The sequence below is a fragment of the Urtica dioica genome, chromosome 12 (assembly GCF_054948205.1).
Source record: "Urtica dioica subsp. dioica isolate 48M chromosome 12, U.dioica_male_clone48M_v1_H2, whole genome shotgun sequence".
Taxonomy (NCBI): domain Eukaryota; kingdom Viridiplantae; phylum Streptophyta; class Magnoliopsida; order Rosales; family Urticaceae; genus Urtica; species Urtica dioica.
This window is the reverse complement of record NC_142767.1, coordinates 15,299,656-15,316,214: the sequence shown is the minus strand read 5'-3', so window position 1 is coordinate 15,316,214 and position 16,559 is coordinate 15,299,656. Positions and strand designations below refer to the sequence as shown.

Genomic DNA, 16,559 nt, shown 5'->3' with positions numbered 1-16,559 from the left:
GAGAGAGAGAGAGAGACTTCCCTGAATAAATTTTGTTGTCTGAAAAAATAAAAAAAATATTAGTTTTTCCAACCAACTACACACCTACCTTTGGTTGCCCTTATTTCCACTGACATGTGACCTCATGATCAAGACCATGCTTGGATCCAAATCCAATCTAGCTTTAAATTCTTCTCTTTATTTTTCATCTTCTTTTCCCTCCTTATTATGCTACCCAACTTTCAATTTGTTTTTTTTTCCTCTTTTTTTCAAGATACTTGCCAATGGGAATTCATTAAATCGTCCATTTCTCTTTCTTTTTTTTTTTTTTTTGAACAATAGAACATCACATAATTGAACTAGTATTAGTAAATTAGAGCCATTACATGGTGGACAAACCATTTAATTTAGCTTCCGTTATTTATTGGAAAGACAAACCGCTCAATAAATGCTTAAAAAAATACATAAAATTACAAGGTTATTCTCATTATGAATGTGCATAAAACATACACAACTCACTTGCCTCTTTGATACTCATATTTATATCTAAATTTGTTACAGTTTTACTTTCGGTTTGTTTGTTTTTCCCGTAACATGAATTTCGATATTGCCCAAATGGGTAAGGCCGGAATTTTTTTTTCCCCATGTACAAATCCACCCCATAATTTTGAGATTAGTAGTTTCAAAAAAAAAAAATTGAAGGATTTTGTATAGAATGGATTTTGTCGCATAGTTTGATGCAACAAGACAGAAGAACCCAAATCTCTAATGTTAAGAAAGACACCGAATGATCTTGGGTCTATAAATTAAGTTGACCATAAATACCAACGATCAGAGAGAGACTTCATTTGTATTTTTTTTTTACTTTTTATTTTTTATAAAACTTCATTTGTCTTTCACTGTCACGGTTTTCAATGAAAAAAAAGACAATGAGAAAGGAACTGAATGAGCGCTAAAATAATACAATGGTTTGATTTTATCAATGAATAAATAATATCATTTCGCTACGAATTGCCTTGGATCTTGTGCAATAGGAAGAATAGTGACTTCAATTACATTTCTAGTTTTCTACTAATTGTCCTAAATTCTTAATCAAGTAGATCACATCCTAAAAACCGTGGTTTGAAACTTTGAAAATCTCACTAGGAAAAAAAAAAGTTGGATTTGTCTAATACCAAAAGCTTTCAAATATTAAAAAGAGTTTAAACAATAATAATAATCTTTTGATAATGCTTCGCCCGAGGACTACAAAAGGCAATGACTGTTCAAAAAAGTGAACTTCGAGTTTATGCTTTATATTTTTGTTAACAAATACAAAAGGAAACAAAGAGATATGGATGACATTATAGTATTTATATTATAAATTTTATGAAGGAAAACAAAGATAACGCATGAACATTGAGAACCTAGGTTGGACTAGTCAACGCATCATCGATTCTCTTGAACATGAAATTACAGCTACCTAAGTTAAAATTTAATAAAAACAATATATATTTCTGAGAAGAAAAAAAGAGAGGTTAAAAACAATAGATTTAAATTGCAGCACTGCTTTCGTTGCTCACAAGCTCAGTCCCCACTACCCCATTTTTATAGTGGAATCCAGTAATTCATGAATCAATGGTGGTTTTATAATAGCATGTAAATAATTATATTGCACTAATTAATCTAAGACACATGCTTTCAATTTATAAGACAACAAAACATGGTTTAGCTATTTGTGGCGTCTAAGGCTAATTAATGTCTTCAATAAGACAGCTTTGCATCTAAATTAAATAAATTAAACCATAAACATATGTCTGGAATAGTCTACGACATCCCAAACCCACTTGTGAACGGTGGTAAATACTATATAAAAAAAAAAACCATTGCATATTATATTTTCCACTATATTTTAGAGCGTGTGATTTAGTACAGAGTATAATTTAAATTAAGGTTTATTAGGTATATAGTCATATTTACACTTTCACATTATTATATAGTTAACGTTTCATAAATCTTAAGTAAATAGTCCCCATGGGATGCAGAAATGCATGCCCCCTAGAATTTATTCTAATAAGTATGTAATCTTGGCCAATAGTGCCACCTACTATGTAATCTTGGCCGTTAATGCCACATGCGTTTTGCACTGCTCATATATCATGTAATCCTGGCCGATAGTGCCCTACTAAAAAAAATGGGGAAGTTTCAAAAAAAAAATGTATTTACACGCATAAATTGACGTAAATACTCCACCATTTTATTTCTATGAAATGGCAAACCACAAATGCCACATAATGTTTGTGGCTATTTACTAAAGATTTATAAAACGTTGGCTATATAGTAATCTCAAATGTTTGGGTTGACTAATTACCTAATTTTTTGTATAAATTATTCAACTTCTAATTTTCCGTTTACCTGTACGATAATTTTACAAATTACATAAAATATAATATTGGGTTTGAGACATACAATACAAATTTTTTAACTTTGTGTCATAGATATTAGCATGATAAAATTAATCTTTCACGTCAGGACTTTGTGCTACAGATAAATCATCACACAAATTTATACTTATGTGACACAGTTTTATTTTTGGTTATACAAAGAGTTTACGCGACAAATGAGCAAAGTGTCCATTTAACGAATTAATAGTAGCGTTTCATACGCGATAATCATTACTTTTGGACTCAGATTATTGCGAATTCTCGGGTTTTTTTATATAGTGTTTTGTGTGTTTATGATAATTCAAAGGTTCAAAAGAGTATCAGAGCTGCTAGAGACCCTACGGAGTCATTTCCCGATTAGACGAAGCATCCGGGGGTCGAAACAAGTCAAGACGAAGGCTTGTGCGTGAATAAATCAATTTCAGGGTCTCCTCCCGCTTCCCTATGCGCACCGTGCGGAGTGCACCATTTTCAACAGAGCATGTTGTGCCTTGCGCGCAATGACCAAGCCTTTCAGTGTGCGCCGAGCACTACCTTATGCGCGTCGTGCGGGTGTCATTATGCGTCGTGTGGGTGTCTCTGTCCGCCGCTCATAGCTTTGTTAGGAAATCCAAATTAACAATTATAAACTCGTTTTAAGCTGTTGGATCGATTTTAATGTCCCAGGTCACTCTGAAAATAATCTGAAAACCTATGTAAACAACCTAGAGTCTCATAAAATGCATCTTTGCCTCTTTTTAGTTTTTGTTCTACTTTTTGTTTGTTTTGGAAAAGGCTTGGTAGAGGATGACATTTTGGAAAATCGCTTCATCCTTGGTCACGTCTTCACCGTTATTCAAAGTTTTTATTCTCTTCTTTTAATCTATCGAACTCCCATTACTTTTATGATATTTGTTTTTTGTTTTAATTTCAATGAGTTCATGTTCTTCATCTTCTTCGTTTATTTTCCGCTTCACCATGAACTAATCCCCTTAAAGGATAATGGTGTAGTTAGTCTTGAACATGGTTCTGGATTCCGTTTAATTTATTGAAGCATTATTCTCTCTGTTTGCTTTGTTTACTTCAATTCTGATCGTAATCCTTGAATGTGATTAGCTACCTCGTTCATGATATTAAAATTAACTTGACGCTTGAGAAAGATTTGGTTTTGCTCTTGAATTGAATTACCGTTATACATTCCTAATGACTAGAGATAGCTAGGTTGTAACGGGGTCGTGTGTGTTCTTATGTTTAATGTAGCCGTGTTTTTAGGAGTTGAGATTGAGAGATAAAATTTCGGCTTAGGTTTAGATTCTTAGATGCTTGAGAGAGATTTAGTGATACTATTAGCGTGAGCGTGGTTAGCAAAGTAGGAGTGTGTGAATCAGACGTTATTTTCGTGAATCCAGACCATAGGATAGACTTGCAAAGCCATAGTTCTTTCATTCTCATTACCATAAAATCCATATTTTAATTGTTTTGTTTATTTCTTTGTTCGATTAGTCATAATCATCTTCATCAATTCTTTGAGTTCAATTTATCGCTAGTTAGTTTAGTTAATAATTAAGCTAAGTCAACTTGAGATTCGACTCGTTTTTACGATATACTACTTTTGCGACGATATGTACCTACGTACGGAAAATTCACAATAAGAATAAATAATTGAACATTTTAATAGTGTTTGTAGCGATAACAATTTTTATATTATATATTACTTTTTTTCTTAATCAAATGATGATTTTTTACTCTATTTCACATCTTAAACATAGTCCATTTTAATTTTAATGATGAGTTTTCAAATTCTTATAAGATTTTGAAGCGTTTTCTCTTGAAGAACTTATTTTATTTTTTCAGATTTTAATTACAAAATACACATTATTTTACTGGAACGCAATTGATTTCTCTATAAGAGTCCTTTATACTAAAATTAAATCCAAAAGAAAATGAAAATTATACGTTATAGTGTTTTTTGTTTTTTTTTTTTTTTTTTTTAACTTATCATAAGAATAGAGTGTTTAAAATTAAAAGTGAATTCGCATTGTTTATTTTGTAAATCATTTATCAAAATTAACGTATGAATATGTTATAGATAATCAGGTAAAATGCTATTTTATTAATGAGACCACGTCACCGTAATTAAATTTTAAATATGTTAAAACTATTATATATATTACAAATTCAACGTTTTAAGTGAAATGATTTATATGTTATACAAAGAAAATAAGGTCAAATAACTATTTATAATTTTTTTATATTATTTTTAAAAAAATTCAAAAGAATCACTATGAAAATGTCATACTATTCCCAAAGAAATTGTTGCGCAAATGGTGTGGTGTTTTTGTGAAAGTAAAAGAAAGGAAAAGGATCTGAACTCTTGAAGTATGAGGCAAATGGTGGGGCCCAATAAATTTGAAATCTGATAAGAGGGCAAAGAAAAATAAAGGCTCAGATTTTGTATACTTGATAAGTCCAAATCAAATATCTACACTTTCACATCAAACCAAAACCCATCTATCCCATAATTTGTATCCTCAATACCAACACTTCACGCTGAAGCAAAACCCCAAATAAAGCAAAACAGAACATTAATAATAATATTTCAAATCTCTCTGCACTCTGTTTCTCATCCATTTGAAGATTTCTCAGCTTTTTTTCTCTGTTACTCTTCGGTTCGGTGCTTTGTTTGACCTATTCCTTTATTTCAATTTTCAAGTCTCAATCTCAATATGTCCCAACTGTGATACAACTGTAACCAACAATGCAAGATATTCTTTACCCTCTTTTCCATTATATAATAAATAATAAAAAGACTCAATTCTGCTTTTTCTTTTTTATAAATGAAAAGCCAAGCAGAAAATCAAAGTGTTAAATGCACAAGCCTGAAAACAAAAGAGCGCCAGAACAATTCAGAATTATGTGACCCCGCTGAGAAACAAAATTACAATATAACATCACATCACTCCACAAGTAATAAAGAAGCATAGAGCAAGAATCTAAGAAGACTTTTTTCCAATTCTCATTATTTCAAATTAAATACTTCCCACCAAGGGAGATTTTACAGCAAAGAGGAGGTTTTTCTTGTAGATTCCCTCCAATTCCATTACAAGCTACAAACTTTTAAAAAAGTATATAATAAATATTATTAAGAGATAATTATATTAAAAACCTATAACAAATATTGTACCCAAAAGCGGCTGAAAATCTTTGCCCAAGAGCTTCAACATTTTTCTGCCTATCCCCTTCAACTCATTGGAAGAAATTTCCAACTTATTACAAACACAAATTACAAATAAGAACTTTAGCTACTTGTAAAACCCTCCCTAACACTTGACCTATGTTTTCCTATCAAACATAACCAAAATAAAAATCCCGGTTTTCCTTATTGCTTCTAAAGAGAGACTACACGCAATCCTTCCTGACTGAGTACCTCTATCTTAAAAAAATATATAAATAAAATAATAAACTCAAGACAATTAGTAATAAAATAAAACACTAGAATTGAGTAGACCAATGGTGTGCGTGTGTCTTCCTCAATAAGTCCATTCTTGAGGTAAACGTATTTCGTGATTTAGCGCTCCTTCTTGCCTAATTATTAGACTTCTTCTCTGCTGCTCCAATAGCGCGTTTCTTCTCGCAATCAAAGCCTCTGCAAAAAACACCAAACCCCACCAACAATTAAAAAAAAAAATTACAACTAAATACAAAGCAAAAAAAAAAAAAAAAAAAAACTCACCATGATCCGGAGCAAAGCCACATCCAAAACGAGGGTGAGACGAGTGACCAACGTAGTTCATGTTCAGAGCCTGAACCACTTTTGTCGGCAACACAACATTTGGACACCCTGTTGTTCATTCACCGTTCAGTCATTCCAAAATATAATAATAAGAAATATATTAAAAAGAAAAAAAAAAGTCAGGATTTTCATTTAATTTACCGGATAAAGTGGGTTTCTTTCTGGGCTCGGGAGGGTTTGAGTACCTCCGAGGCAAGAAAACTCCGGTCCCGGCGCATTCCCTCTTCGCTACGGGTCCGGGTCGGCTCAGTGGAGGCCACGTCACGTTCATGGTCCGGATCTGGTACTCACTGTACGGACCCAGTTGCCTCGGCGGCCGAACAAACTGCTGACCTGGCACCGGAGCCTGTATTTAAAAAAAACTGTCAGAAAACAGAGATATGGATTCATTTAAAAAACAGTGACCTGGCATGGCACCGGAGGCTGACCTGGCGAACGAAGTGGTTCGGGTTCGGGTTGGTTGTACGGACGAGGTTGGCGTTAGGGTTTCCGAGGAGTCCTCCGACTTGGGCGACTTTCGGGAGATTGTGGTGCGACGGAGAAGCCATCTTCATCCTCGCCACCTGGCCCGCCGCGGCGTAGATGAGCTCCCACGTGTCGTTCTCGGCGGAGAACGGAGTCGCCGGAGGGGAAGCCACCTGCGACGGGCCGTTGGGGCTTCCGTCGGCCGACCAGCAACCCAACCCGCTCAGCGTCGACTGCGGCGACCCAGCTGTCGCCCACTGCACCGAAAAAATGTAACCTTAGAGATTAGAAACCGGTTTCAGAGTTTTTTTTTTACAGTCGAGAGAGAGAGAGAGAGAGACTCACTTCTGGCTTGGGCTTGGGGTTCGAGGCAAAGCGGCGGGAGAGAGCGGCGAAGAAGTCGTCTTCGTCGGCTTCCACTGTATCCTTCTCGTCGGAGAGGAACTCCGGCGAGAGCCAGAACTCCTCTGGTAGCGAGGACTGAGTCTTAACGGCGGCCATGAGAGCGAATAAGGCGTGGCGTGAAGCTAGAGAGCCAGCGAGAGAGAGAGAGAGAGAGAGAGAGAGTTGTGGAGAAATTATGGGAAGTTAGATAGAGAGAGTAAGGGAAGAGTGAGTGAATGAGAAAGTGAGAAGAGAATGTTAGAAGACAGGCTTGCTTTTATTAGGGTTTGTATGTGTTTCAGACTTTTCTTGGGTTTGTGTTTTTTAAATAAAAGATTAAAAAAAGATGAGAGAGAGAGAGAGAGAGAGAGAGAGAGAGAGAGAGAGAGAGAGAGAGTAAAGTGCAAACAAGTGAAGAGAAGTGGCCCAGCAGTTGTGGACATTTGTCTTCCTTTGTGAGGTGGGAGTGACCTGACTGCCATTTGTATCTAAAGTTCTAAACATCCTTCCTTTATTTATTTCATAATTAGCTTCTTAATTGGCTGGATGATTTGGGTTTTTAGTACTAAGGTAATTTAATTTAGATTATTACGCCGCTAGATTTGTTTACTCTGTCATTCAACGGAATGGATATTTCGGTTCCGTTATATTTTTTACTCTACTGGGTACTAAAAAATAATTCATAAATATTCTAAGAGAAAAAAAAAACCTCATAAATTGAACTCATACATTTTCATCAATTTTTATTTGATACTTAAAATAGTAGTTAAATGATTATTCTCAATCAAGTATGCCAATGAAAACTTGGACTACGGTATTTAATGGAAGTTCCACTTCCAATAATCGAAAATTTCGATCCTTAACGCAAGGAAGGCTTTCGGCCATTAAAGACCGAAATTTTCGCCAAATCGAACGGAAACTTCCTTCCGCTAATGTCCAATACTTTTCCTAGAATAAAAAAAATATTTTGTTTAAAACCTAAAATATATCCTATTATTCAAAAAATAAATTTAATAAATAAAAATTTCGATGAATTGTAGCGAAAGGAAGTCATAGATCGATGAACAGTGCAAAAGTAACGAAATTTCTTCTTCCGGTTTCGGTGTCCAAGATTATCGGTGCAAATTCCTAGATTTATTATATAAAAAAAGATACATTAGTAAAATAATCGAACTTTTTTTTTGCTGCAAAATATGCTAAAAATAATTTTTAATAAAGGCGAAATACTACACATTATGGTTTGTGTTCGTAGCAAGAGGTTACAAACTCTTTCACTCATCTTCATTTACCTAAAACCAATAAAATTAAAGTTGAGTGTTATTTAATTAAATTTTTACGTAAATTTCAGGAGAGACATCCTATTTTATTGAAAATCGAACCTACAAAAAAATTCAACTATTTTCAACTTTCATAGTTTATTTACACCCTGCAACAACTTTAAAGCCACATCAACAATAGTTAATTACATAAAATAAAAAATTAGTGGCATATTGATTAGTGAATTACATAATCATTAAAAATTATGCTTGAGCTTCTAAGTATTTACTTAGAATTATAATGCTAAAAAAATAGAGGAATCACCCAAAAATGGTGATTTTTTCCATAATAAGTTGTAGCTCTAAAAAAATATGAAAAACAAAAAATGTTATAGGTTGAAAGAAGACAAATCGTTTTTTTTTAACATATAAAAAAACTTGAGAAAAATCACTTGTAAAAATTTGGGAATTAGTTATGAGAAAAATTATACCTTACTAGAATTCCACAAAGTTTATCAGTTTTCAAGAGCTTCTGCACTTAATGACGCCGAAACAAAATCAACGCCGCTGCCGAATTTCACGTGGAGTCTACTTTGCCGAGGGGATTCATTACTAAGAACATTAAGAGTTCATAAAAATGTTTGCTTAGATTTTTGTCATTGTTTATGGTTATAATCTCCTGACTCCTTTGAGTTTATCACCATTATCTATGTATTTCTTTTTAAAATCAAATTTGCCGCATGACTACAATTATGTCTTCATCATTTGGGTACTTCTTTACTCATAAATTAATCTAATCCTATTAGCTACTAAACCAGGGTGTTGAAACTAGAAGGGTCCAATATTTCTGGTTCCGACCGCCTAAAAAGGCCTACCAAAACTTTTGTTCGGGTGGACTTGTGAAACGGGAGTTATAGTTCCTTGTTGGAACCGGAACAAGACGGTACATCCCAGAAGAACATTCTTCCGGGATTGTACCATTAAAGGTTTCGATGTTTAAAAAAAAAAAAAGAATTTAAGATAGGGTCGTTAGATCTGGGCCCTTACGAAGAAGACGCTCTTGCTCTAATGAAGCTCCTTTGTCGCGGTCATGGCGGCGTGATTATAAAAAGGGAATTCCCGGCCGAACAACCAAATATATTAGCTACCAATTTGAACAATGAAATACAGTATCTCAATGAAGCTATAGATTTTCTTATTTTATGGGGTTTTGTCCAGCTATAGTGTAACTAAATCTCTGAGGATGTGAAGATTTCATTTTCGTTCAATTCTGTCTTGATCATCTGTAACATATCTGATGCCTGACATAGATACATAAAATCATAGTTAAGATATACTATTTTAGGGCTGGAAAATTCTCTCGCATAACAAAGCACAATTATATATAAAGGCAATTGAGAATAATAAGTAGAGATATTTTTTACTCACCCACACACTGGGTTGCAAAATTAGGGAATAGTTTTGTAGGGACGAATAAACCTTGTGAAGTAGGCTTAGGAGTACTTCTACTTGATCTCCCAAAAGATCCACCTGAAAATCATAGGCAAACACCATAATTTAATTATATTATATTATATATCCAAGTGTGATGAATAACGTTTAGGCATTAAAAATGTTTTGAATTTAAATATAGTAATTACAAATTATAATACATATTGGATGGCTTAGAGTGGTGAAGCCGCGTGAGGTCCAACGGCAAATATTTTAATTTATTTTTCCAAAATCATATATTTTTGTTTCATAAATGCTCCCCTAAATAAGTTTCTCGAAATTTATGCCCATCCTGCGATGAAATCCCCAACTTCACCACTAAGAAAATCTCCGCATTTTATGGTTTTATTTAAGACCTCCACCAATACTTCTTCACCTGCTTTAGCGGTTCTAGAGAGCGGAAGATGGGAATAGCTCCATACGATCTATTGAGCAGATGAGGAATGAACCTCATCTGCTTGATCGATCGTATCATGACCGAGGGTAAGGACTTGCTTTGATGAGGACTCATTTTTCCCATCATGACCCTTTTCGGCGAATATTCACCTCACTCACCATCGCCTCTTATCTAGGTGACGGAGATCCAAAAACCAATTTTTTTACGAAAAAGAAGTCCAAGGCCGATGACCGCCCCCTCGTTTTTATTGTATTTCCTAAAACTCTTTAGAGGTTGTGGCATATCACGTCTACCATCTCATAGTCATGGTCCTCTCGAGTTTAACGAAAAAAAAAACATCATTTTTGTTCTTTAGTGCACATTGCATCTCGGGTCCACCCCTTATATAGTCATGTGCGCTCTTGAGTGTCAGATCCTTTAAATAACATTAACGTTTAACATTTCTAAATTTTGTTGGTCCTTCTGAATTCTGATTACAGTACACTTTCGGAAAAGATAACTCAAAATTTTGTAATACAAACAATCAAGAATAAAAAAAAATTCAAGAAAACAAAAACCCATAAAAGTTGTTCAGTTACCTCGACTTCAGCCTTGTGCAGATTTTGACATCTTATAATAAAAGCCTTCCTATAAAGTGATTTTTGTTCTCTCATCGAAGAAGCTACTTGGACTAGTTGATTTAGACTACGCTTATAAATTTCTTCCAATCTGTTCACACGAAGTAATTCATTTTAGTATTTATTGGTGAATACTATGTTCAAGTTGTAAAGAGGTTGTAGATTAGATACTACTAGCTAGCAAGTAGAGAATTCAAGTATTACACCGATACACTCCCTTGTGAATCTCGTACCTTGTTGCACTAGATAGATAAGTTTAGCTGCATTAAAAAACTAATAACAATACTACAAGAATAATTTTCTCATCTCATGATATTAAAGTTATCACGTCTCAATGGTATTTATAGAAAAATCATAATACCAATAAAGACTAAATCATCCTCCACCTAAAAATATGAATTCATATAGGAATCTAGCTAAGAAACTAATTTCAACTAGGAGACTAGTTTACCCGCTGAAAAAGTAGCAAACCTAAAATCATACAAGAAATAATTAAACAAATGAATATTTTAAAGAATGGGCGTGACTTGCATCTTACGTATTTTTTATCCTACACGAGAATGAATGTGTATAATTTAATTTAATTTAATTTTCGAATCCCTTTCTTATTAGACACAAGTTCTTGGCCCACTTATATATGTTAGATTTATGGAAACAGTGAAAACATTTGAGAAGGCTCAAGTGATTGAGTTTATTGAGACTCGAAAATTTATTTTGGATCCTTCGTTTCAATTTTTTTTTTTTTTTTTTACTTCATCTCCAATTAAATTATAACATGTAATTGTATTTAATTAAAAAAAAAAACAAGATGTTGTATTATTATTATTACATGTTTATTCATAATAACCAAGAAGAAATAAAATTGAACGAGTACCTCAAACTGTGTAACTCCAACTTTTCTCTCACCATTTGCTCGAAATCAACCATGACTTGGAAGAATCTCCGGACTGATACGAGCGTAGAATCGAAGTGAAGCATCGTAGGCGTTTCTCGGTCACAAATTACGAGCGGTTCGGCGAAAACCGACCTTAAACTTGAAGTTGAAGAACCGCCCGCGTTTCTCTCTCCGAGAGTATCACATTGCAAGGCTCTAAAATGAAGGCCTGCCCTGTTTCCAATTGATTCAAAATCTCCACTCTGCATCAAAAGGTCCACATTTTGGACCAAGCTTTCCTCTGGACCGATCTGTTCGAATGATTGGTCTCCTTGATCATCAAATTTACGACGAGCGAACGCATCTTTAGCGGCCTCCAAAGCAACCGACTGAAATATTTCTTCACTGACGACACTCGCTTCTTTGCATTCACGACAAATGAGTGTCTCTAATTTCACCTCGCTCGAATCACAATTAGATCCAAAATCCCTGAGCGCCTCAGCGAGGACAAGTAGATGTATTTCTTCTCTGATCCGTGACTCAACGTGAATATCTATACCCATACCTTTGAAAAGAACATCATAAGTCTCCTGGATCATCCAAGCTTCCAAACTCGAATCTTGACGTTCTTGTTCCAACCTAGATATCCTATTTAGAAACTCTTCAGGAAGAGAGCGAGCGGAAGTAACGATTTCCTCGCCGAAACGCTCACCTTCTCTCTTGCGACACAAAAGCCCACTTTTCGCTCCGACCAGACATTCGTGATTCTTTATCATCTCCTCGAAAGCCACGTCCAGAGTCTCCTTGAGCGCGTCGATATCGCCTCCGATCGCCTCATCTCCGCGGCCGCGGCGATCGTCGGGCTCGAGCCTCTGCCGGATCTTCCAAACCTGGTGGTCGACGGAGTTCTTGAGCTCGCAGAACTCGCCGTCCCGGCCCTCGAGGCTGGCCCTGAGAGACGCCAGCTCAGCCTCTTTCGCCTCCAACGCCAGCCTCAGCCGGGCCTCGCTCTCGGCCCGCTCGGCCAACTCTCGGTCCTTGTCGGAGATGGCTCGCTGGGACTCGCCGAGCCGGCCTCTGAGCTGGTCCCTGATCTCGGACAAGCCCGCGAGGACTTCCTCCTCGTGGCTGGTCTCGTCCTGGACGAACTTCATGCAGCCCTCGAGCTGCATCACCGCCAGCTCGTAGAACTTCGAGATCTCGTTCAGCCGCTCCACCGCTCCTTCCTTCGACTTCACTCTCTCGTGGGCCTTGTTCATCGCGCCGTGGACTATTCTCATCATCGTCGAGTCCGTTATCGACACCATCCTCAGCTTCTCGTGGATTCCGCCGAAGAACAGCTCGTCCATAATTGTCACCCGAAGAAAAACAACATATATTTATTTTAAGAATTCGGATGTTCTGATTATAAAATTGGTTAGGTAATAATGGTTGATATTCAGGGCAGTTTTAGATCATCACCCAAGAGCCAAATATAGAAAAAGGCTATTCGACCGAGTCTTGATGCCATAAAAATAATATGACTTCAACCATTATTTGATTTTGAACACATACAACGGTCCAGATACCACGGAAAGTTAAATTAAATCCCTAAAATACTCATTTTACACATCATTACCGTCCGATCCGATCAGTTCTCTCCGGCGTCGCGGGCTTTCAGAGCTCTGGTCTTGAGCCAGTCGACGACCTCGCCGAAGACCAAGTCGACGCTCTCCTGAGGCTCGCCGATGAGCTGGTGCCACATGCCGTCGAAGATCCTGAGCGTCTTGTCCTCGCTGGCGGCCCTCCGGTGGAGCTCCCGGACGCAGGCGGGGTCGCAGACGACGTCGTCGCCGCCGTGGACGATCAGCATCGGAACCTTGAGCTCCTCGAACCTCCCCTGGATCTCGCCGCAAACCCTAAGGAGCTCCTGCGCGGTGGCCGCCCTCGGCCGCGCCACCGATCTCCGGGGACTCGCCTTCGCCAGGCTCCGCGCCCGCTCCTCCTTGAAGGACACGTCCGGGATGGAGCCGCGCGTGGGGACCACGCGCCAGGTCGGGACCACGGCGGCGGCGAGGAAGAGGAGGTGCTCGAGCGGCCACGGCGGCTTGAACTTGGCGCTGATCCCGCACATGGCTCCGTTCAAGACCACGCCGCTCCAGAGCCCCTCCTGGCCCGGCCGGAGCGTGATGAGCAGAGCTAGGGCTCCGCCGAGGGACTCGGCGTAGAGGAAGGTCGGGAGCGAGGAGAATCGGGATCGGAATTCGGTGAAGAAGGTTATACAGTCGTCGACGACGGGGTTGACGTCGGGGATGTGCGTGACGAGGCCGTCGGAGAAGCCGTGGCCCTGGTGGTCGATGGCGCAGACGGCGAAGCCTGACTCGGCGAGGAGGACGGCGGTGAGCTGGACCAGCCAGGAGGATTCTCCGGTGAAGCCGTGGACGACGGCGACGACGCCGAGAGGCTCTGCCGGCGGGAGAGGGGTCCACCACTGGGTGAAGAGCTTGAGGCCGCGGGGGTTGGTGGTGTAGGCGGAGGAGTGCGATACAGAGTGCTTCAAGTAGAACTCCTCCGGCGTCATGGAGCCGAACGGGCTGTTCTCGTCGGCGTCGGCGATCGGGTGGCGCGGGATCGACATCTTGTTAACCGGCGATGGAAAAGAGGAGGAGAGGATTGATTTTGATGATATTTGTGAATTCGATTTGAGAGAGAGAGAATGAGAGGTGAATTAAATGCCCGGACCAGGAGACGGTTACGAGATTGCAAAATGCGTGATTATGCATTTACTTCTCCTTTCTCATCCTCTCAATTCGTCATGCTGATTCCCGAAATGACATGATATGCCAACTTTGGATCCATCCAAGTTACGCATCTCAACAGACGTGCTAATCAAAATCATGCAAAATACACCAGCCAAAAACAAAATTACGCAGTGCATAATTTGATACACAAAATCAAATAATAGTGTTATATGATGTCAAATTTAGTAGGATTATAGGTTTTTTTTTTTTTTTTTTCTTTAGTGTTTTTTTTTTTTTGAAAAACTGGCACCCCAGGAAACTTTATTACGGCATATCAGCCAAAATTATATCACAGCATTCAGCAGGGACATCTCCCTCCCAGAACGCCTCCAAATACAAAGCTTTTTTGGCTAAAACATGTGCCACTTGGTTACAAATTCTCGGTAAAAACATAATTTCAAAATAAGAACAAGCGTCCCTCAAACTCCAGATAGCATCCACCAAAGCTCCTTCCTCCGTAAGTTTCCTCGTAGAGCTCTGGATCAGCGTCACTGCTCCCGTGCAATCGGACTGAACGCACAACCTGTTCAAGCCGAGCTCCTTCGCAAATTTAATCCCGTGGAAGATCGCCATCAGTTCTGCCATGCGAGGGGAATAGGGTCTTAGGCAGGGGAAGGAGAAAGCACCCACCACTGCACCTGTCGAGGATCTCAGAACTCCACCGAAGCCGCATCTGTCGTTGGCAGTCGAGGTCGCTGCGTCGACGGAAATCGCCACAGCTCCGTTCCCCGGCGGGACCCATTTAACCCGGGGGGGGGGGGGGGGGGGGGGGGGGGGGGCGATTTAAATGGGTGAGCTGCGTCTCTCTTCAACCCTTGCTGGAAGTTGTCCAGGTACTGGGTAGACCAGTTGATAAGATCCGCCAGGTTCCGGTCTCGCCCTGAGTGGATGTAGTTGTTCCGTCTATTCCACGCGCTCCACATTAGGACTACGAACACGTCGAAATTCCTCTCGGATAGCTTTGTCTTCATGGCAATAAGGAAAGCTATAATATCACCGGCAAAAGTTGTTTTGATGTCTTTCCACCATCCCGTAATTTTCCACAGCAGTGAGATCCTCCGGCAGCTCCAGATCGCGTGGAAGGTCGTTTCGGTCTCGGCCCCACACCTGGCGCATCGTGATTCCACTCCAATCCCTCGATCGGCTAAGTTCCCATTCGCCGGAATCCACTCTCGAGCTACCCTCCACAAGAAAATCCGGATTTTTGGGGGAATTTTAAGACTCCACACACTCCTCCACCAGCTCTTCGTAACTCTCGGGTCCGAAGATTCGCCACCCGGCTGATCACCGCTCGCCACTCTGTACCCGCTCTTCACAGAGTATTCACCATCATCCGTGAAGTGCCAAATTAATTCATCCGAGCCTCTTCCTTCAAGACCATCGGGAATCCTAAGGATCTCCCGCACATCGTCCGCCGAGCACCATCTCCGTAGCAGCTCAACGTCCCACTGCCCATTCTCCAAAAGCATGTCGGCCACAGTCGTTCCCTCCGGAATGTTCGCGTCAACCCTTGGCTTGAAAATGTCAGGGCGTGGGATCCACCTTCCATGGCGAGCGTCCACTGAGTCTCCTGTACCTATGCGCCATCTCGAGCCCCTGGTAATGATCTCTCGACCCCACATGAGACCTTTCCATAGGCTGGAGGCGTGGGAGCTCTCTGTGGCTGCAAGGATATCCGACTCGGGGTGGTAGCTTGCTTTGAGGACACGGGCCGCCAAGGAGTCGGGGGATCGGAAATAACGCCACACACTCTTAGCTAGGAGAGCCTTGTTGAACCATTCTAGGTTACGGAAACCCATTCCGCCAAACTCCTTTCGGGTACAGAGCTTTTCCCAGCTTCCCCAGTGCATCTTTCTCTTTTCCAAGTCTCCCCCCCACCAAAAGCTCGCAGCCATACCGTGGAGTTTGCCGATAAGGGTTTTTGGGATTTTGAAACAATTCATGACATAGCTCGGTATAGCTTGTATGACTGCCTTAATAATCACTTCTTTTCCGGCTTGTGAGAAATAAGTGTTTTTCCATCCCTTCACTTTGTTCCACACTCTCTCTTTAATGAAGCTAAAGAGGTCCGTTTTGCATCTCCCACTAGTCATAGGAAGGCCGAGGTATTTCTCGTGTCCC

The 16,559-nt window shown here is 39.5% G+C and overlaps 3 protein-coding genes across 3 annotated transcripts; all 3 read right to left on the bottom strand.

The window, feature by feature from the left end:
* Positions 1-5,559: 5,559 nt before the first annotated feature.
* On the bottom strand, positions 5,560-7,352 carry LOC149379492 (uncharacterized). The gene is made up of 5 exons (XM_089604195.1): positions 6,985-7,352; positions 6,603-6,896; positions 6,316-6,520; positions 6,115-6,222; positions 5,560-6,027 (listed from the first exon to the last, which is right to left on the bottom strand). The coding sequence occupies exons 1-5, from the start codon at positions 7,138-7,140 to the stop codon at positions 5,912-5,914; spliced, it is 879 nt and encodes a 292-aa protein (XP_089460321.1). The 5' UTR covers positions 7,141-7,352; the 3' UTR covers positions 5,560-5,911.
* A 1,912-nt stretch (positions 7,353-9,264) lies between these two features.
* On the bottom strand, positions 9,265-13,037 carry LOC149379491 (WPP domain associated protein). The gene is made up of 4 exons (XM_089603490.1): positions 11,659-13,037; positions 10,746-10,875; positions 9,708-9,809; positions 9,265-9,580 (listed from the first exon to the last, which is right to left on the bottom strand). Exons 1-4 carry the CDS (start codon positions 13,005-13,007, stop codon positions 9,509-9,511), a joined length of 1,653 nt encoding a protein of 550 aa, XP_089459616.1. The 5' UTR covers positions 13,008-13,037; the 3' UTR covers positions 9,265-9,508.
* Positions 13,038-13,162: 125 nt separating this feature from the next.
* Positions 13,163-14,567, bottom strand: LOC149379490 (caffeoylshikimate esterase-like). Its single transcript, XM_089603492.1, has one exon. It carries the CDS (start codon positions 14,273-14,275, stop codon positions 13,289-13,291), a length of 987 nt encoding a protein of 328 aa, XP_089459618.1. The 5' UTR covers positions 14,276-14,567; the 3' UTR covers positions 13,163-13,288.
* Positions 14,568-16,559: the final 1,992 nt, after the last annotated feature.

What these genes read in the sequence shown, in the direction of transcription:
- LOC149379490 (XM_089603492.1), bottom strand. Translation starts at nt 14,275, where the DNA reads ATGTCGATCCCGCGCCACCCGATCGCCGACGCCGACGAGAACAGCCCG.
- LOC149379491 (XM_089603490.1), bottom strand. Translation starts at nt 13,007, where the DNA reads ATGGACGAGCTGTTCTTCGGCGGAATCCACGAGAAGCTGAGGATGGTG. An exon ending in TTGGAGTTACACAGTTTGAG is followed by an intron (nt 10,876 to 11,658) that starts GTACTCGTTCAA and finishes TCGTGTGAACAG; the next exon opens with ATTGGAAGAAATTTATAAGC. An exon ending in TGCACAAGGCTGAAGTCGAG is followed by an intron (nt 9,810 to 10,745) that starts GTAACTGAACAA and finishes TATGATTTTCAG; the next exon opens with GTGGATCTTTTGGGAGATCA.
- LOC149379492 (XM_089604195.1), bottom strand. Translation starts at nt 7,140, where the DNA reads ATGGCCGCCGTTAAGACTCAGTCCTCGCTACCAGAGGAGTTCTGGCTC. An exon ending in ACCCCAAGCCCAAGCCAGAA is followed by an intron (nt 6,897 to 6,984) that starts GTGAGTCTCTCT and finishes TTTTCGGTGCAG; the next exon opens with TGGGCGACAGCTGGGTCGCC. An exon ending in TGGCTTTGCTCCGGATCATG is followed by an intron (nt 6,028 to 6,114) that starts GTGAGTTTTTTT and finishes TGTTTTTTGCAG; the next exon opens with AGGCTTTGATTGCGAGAAGA.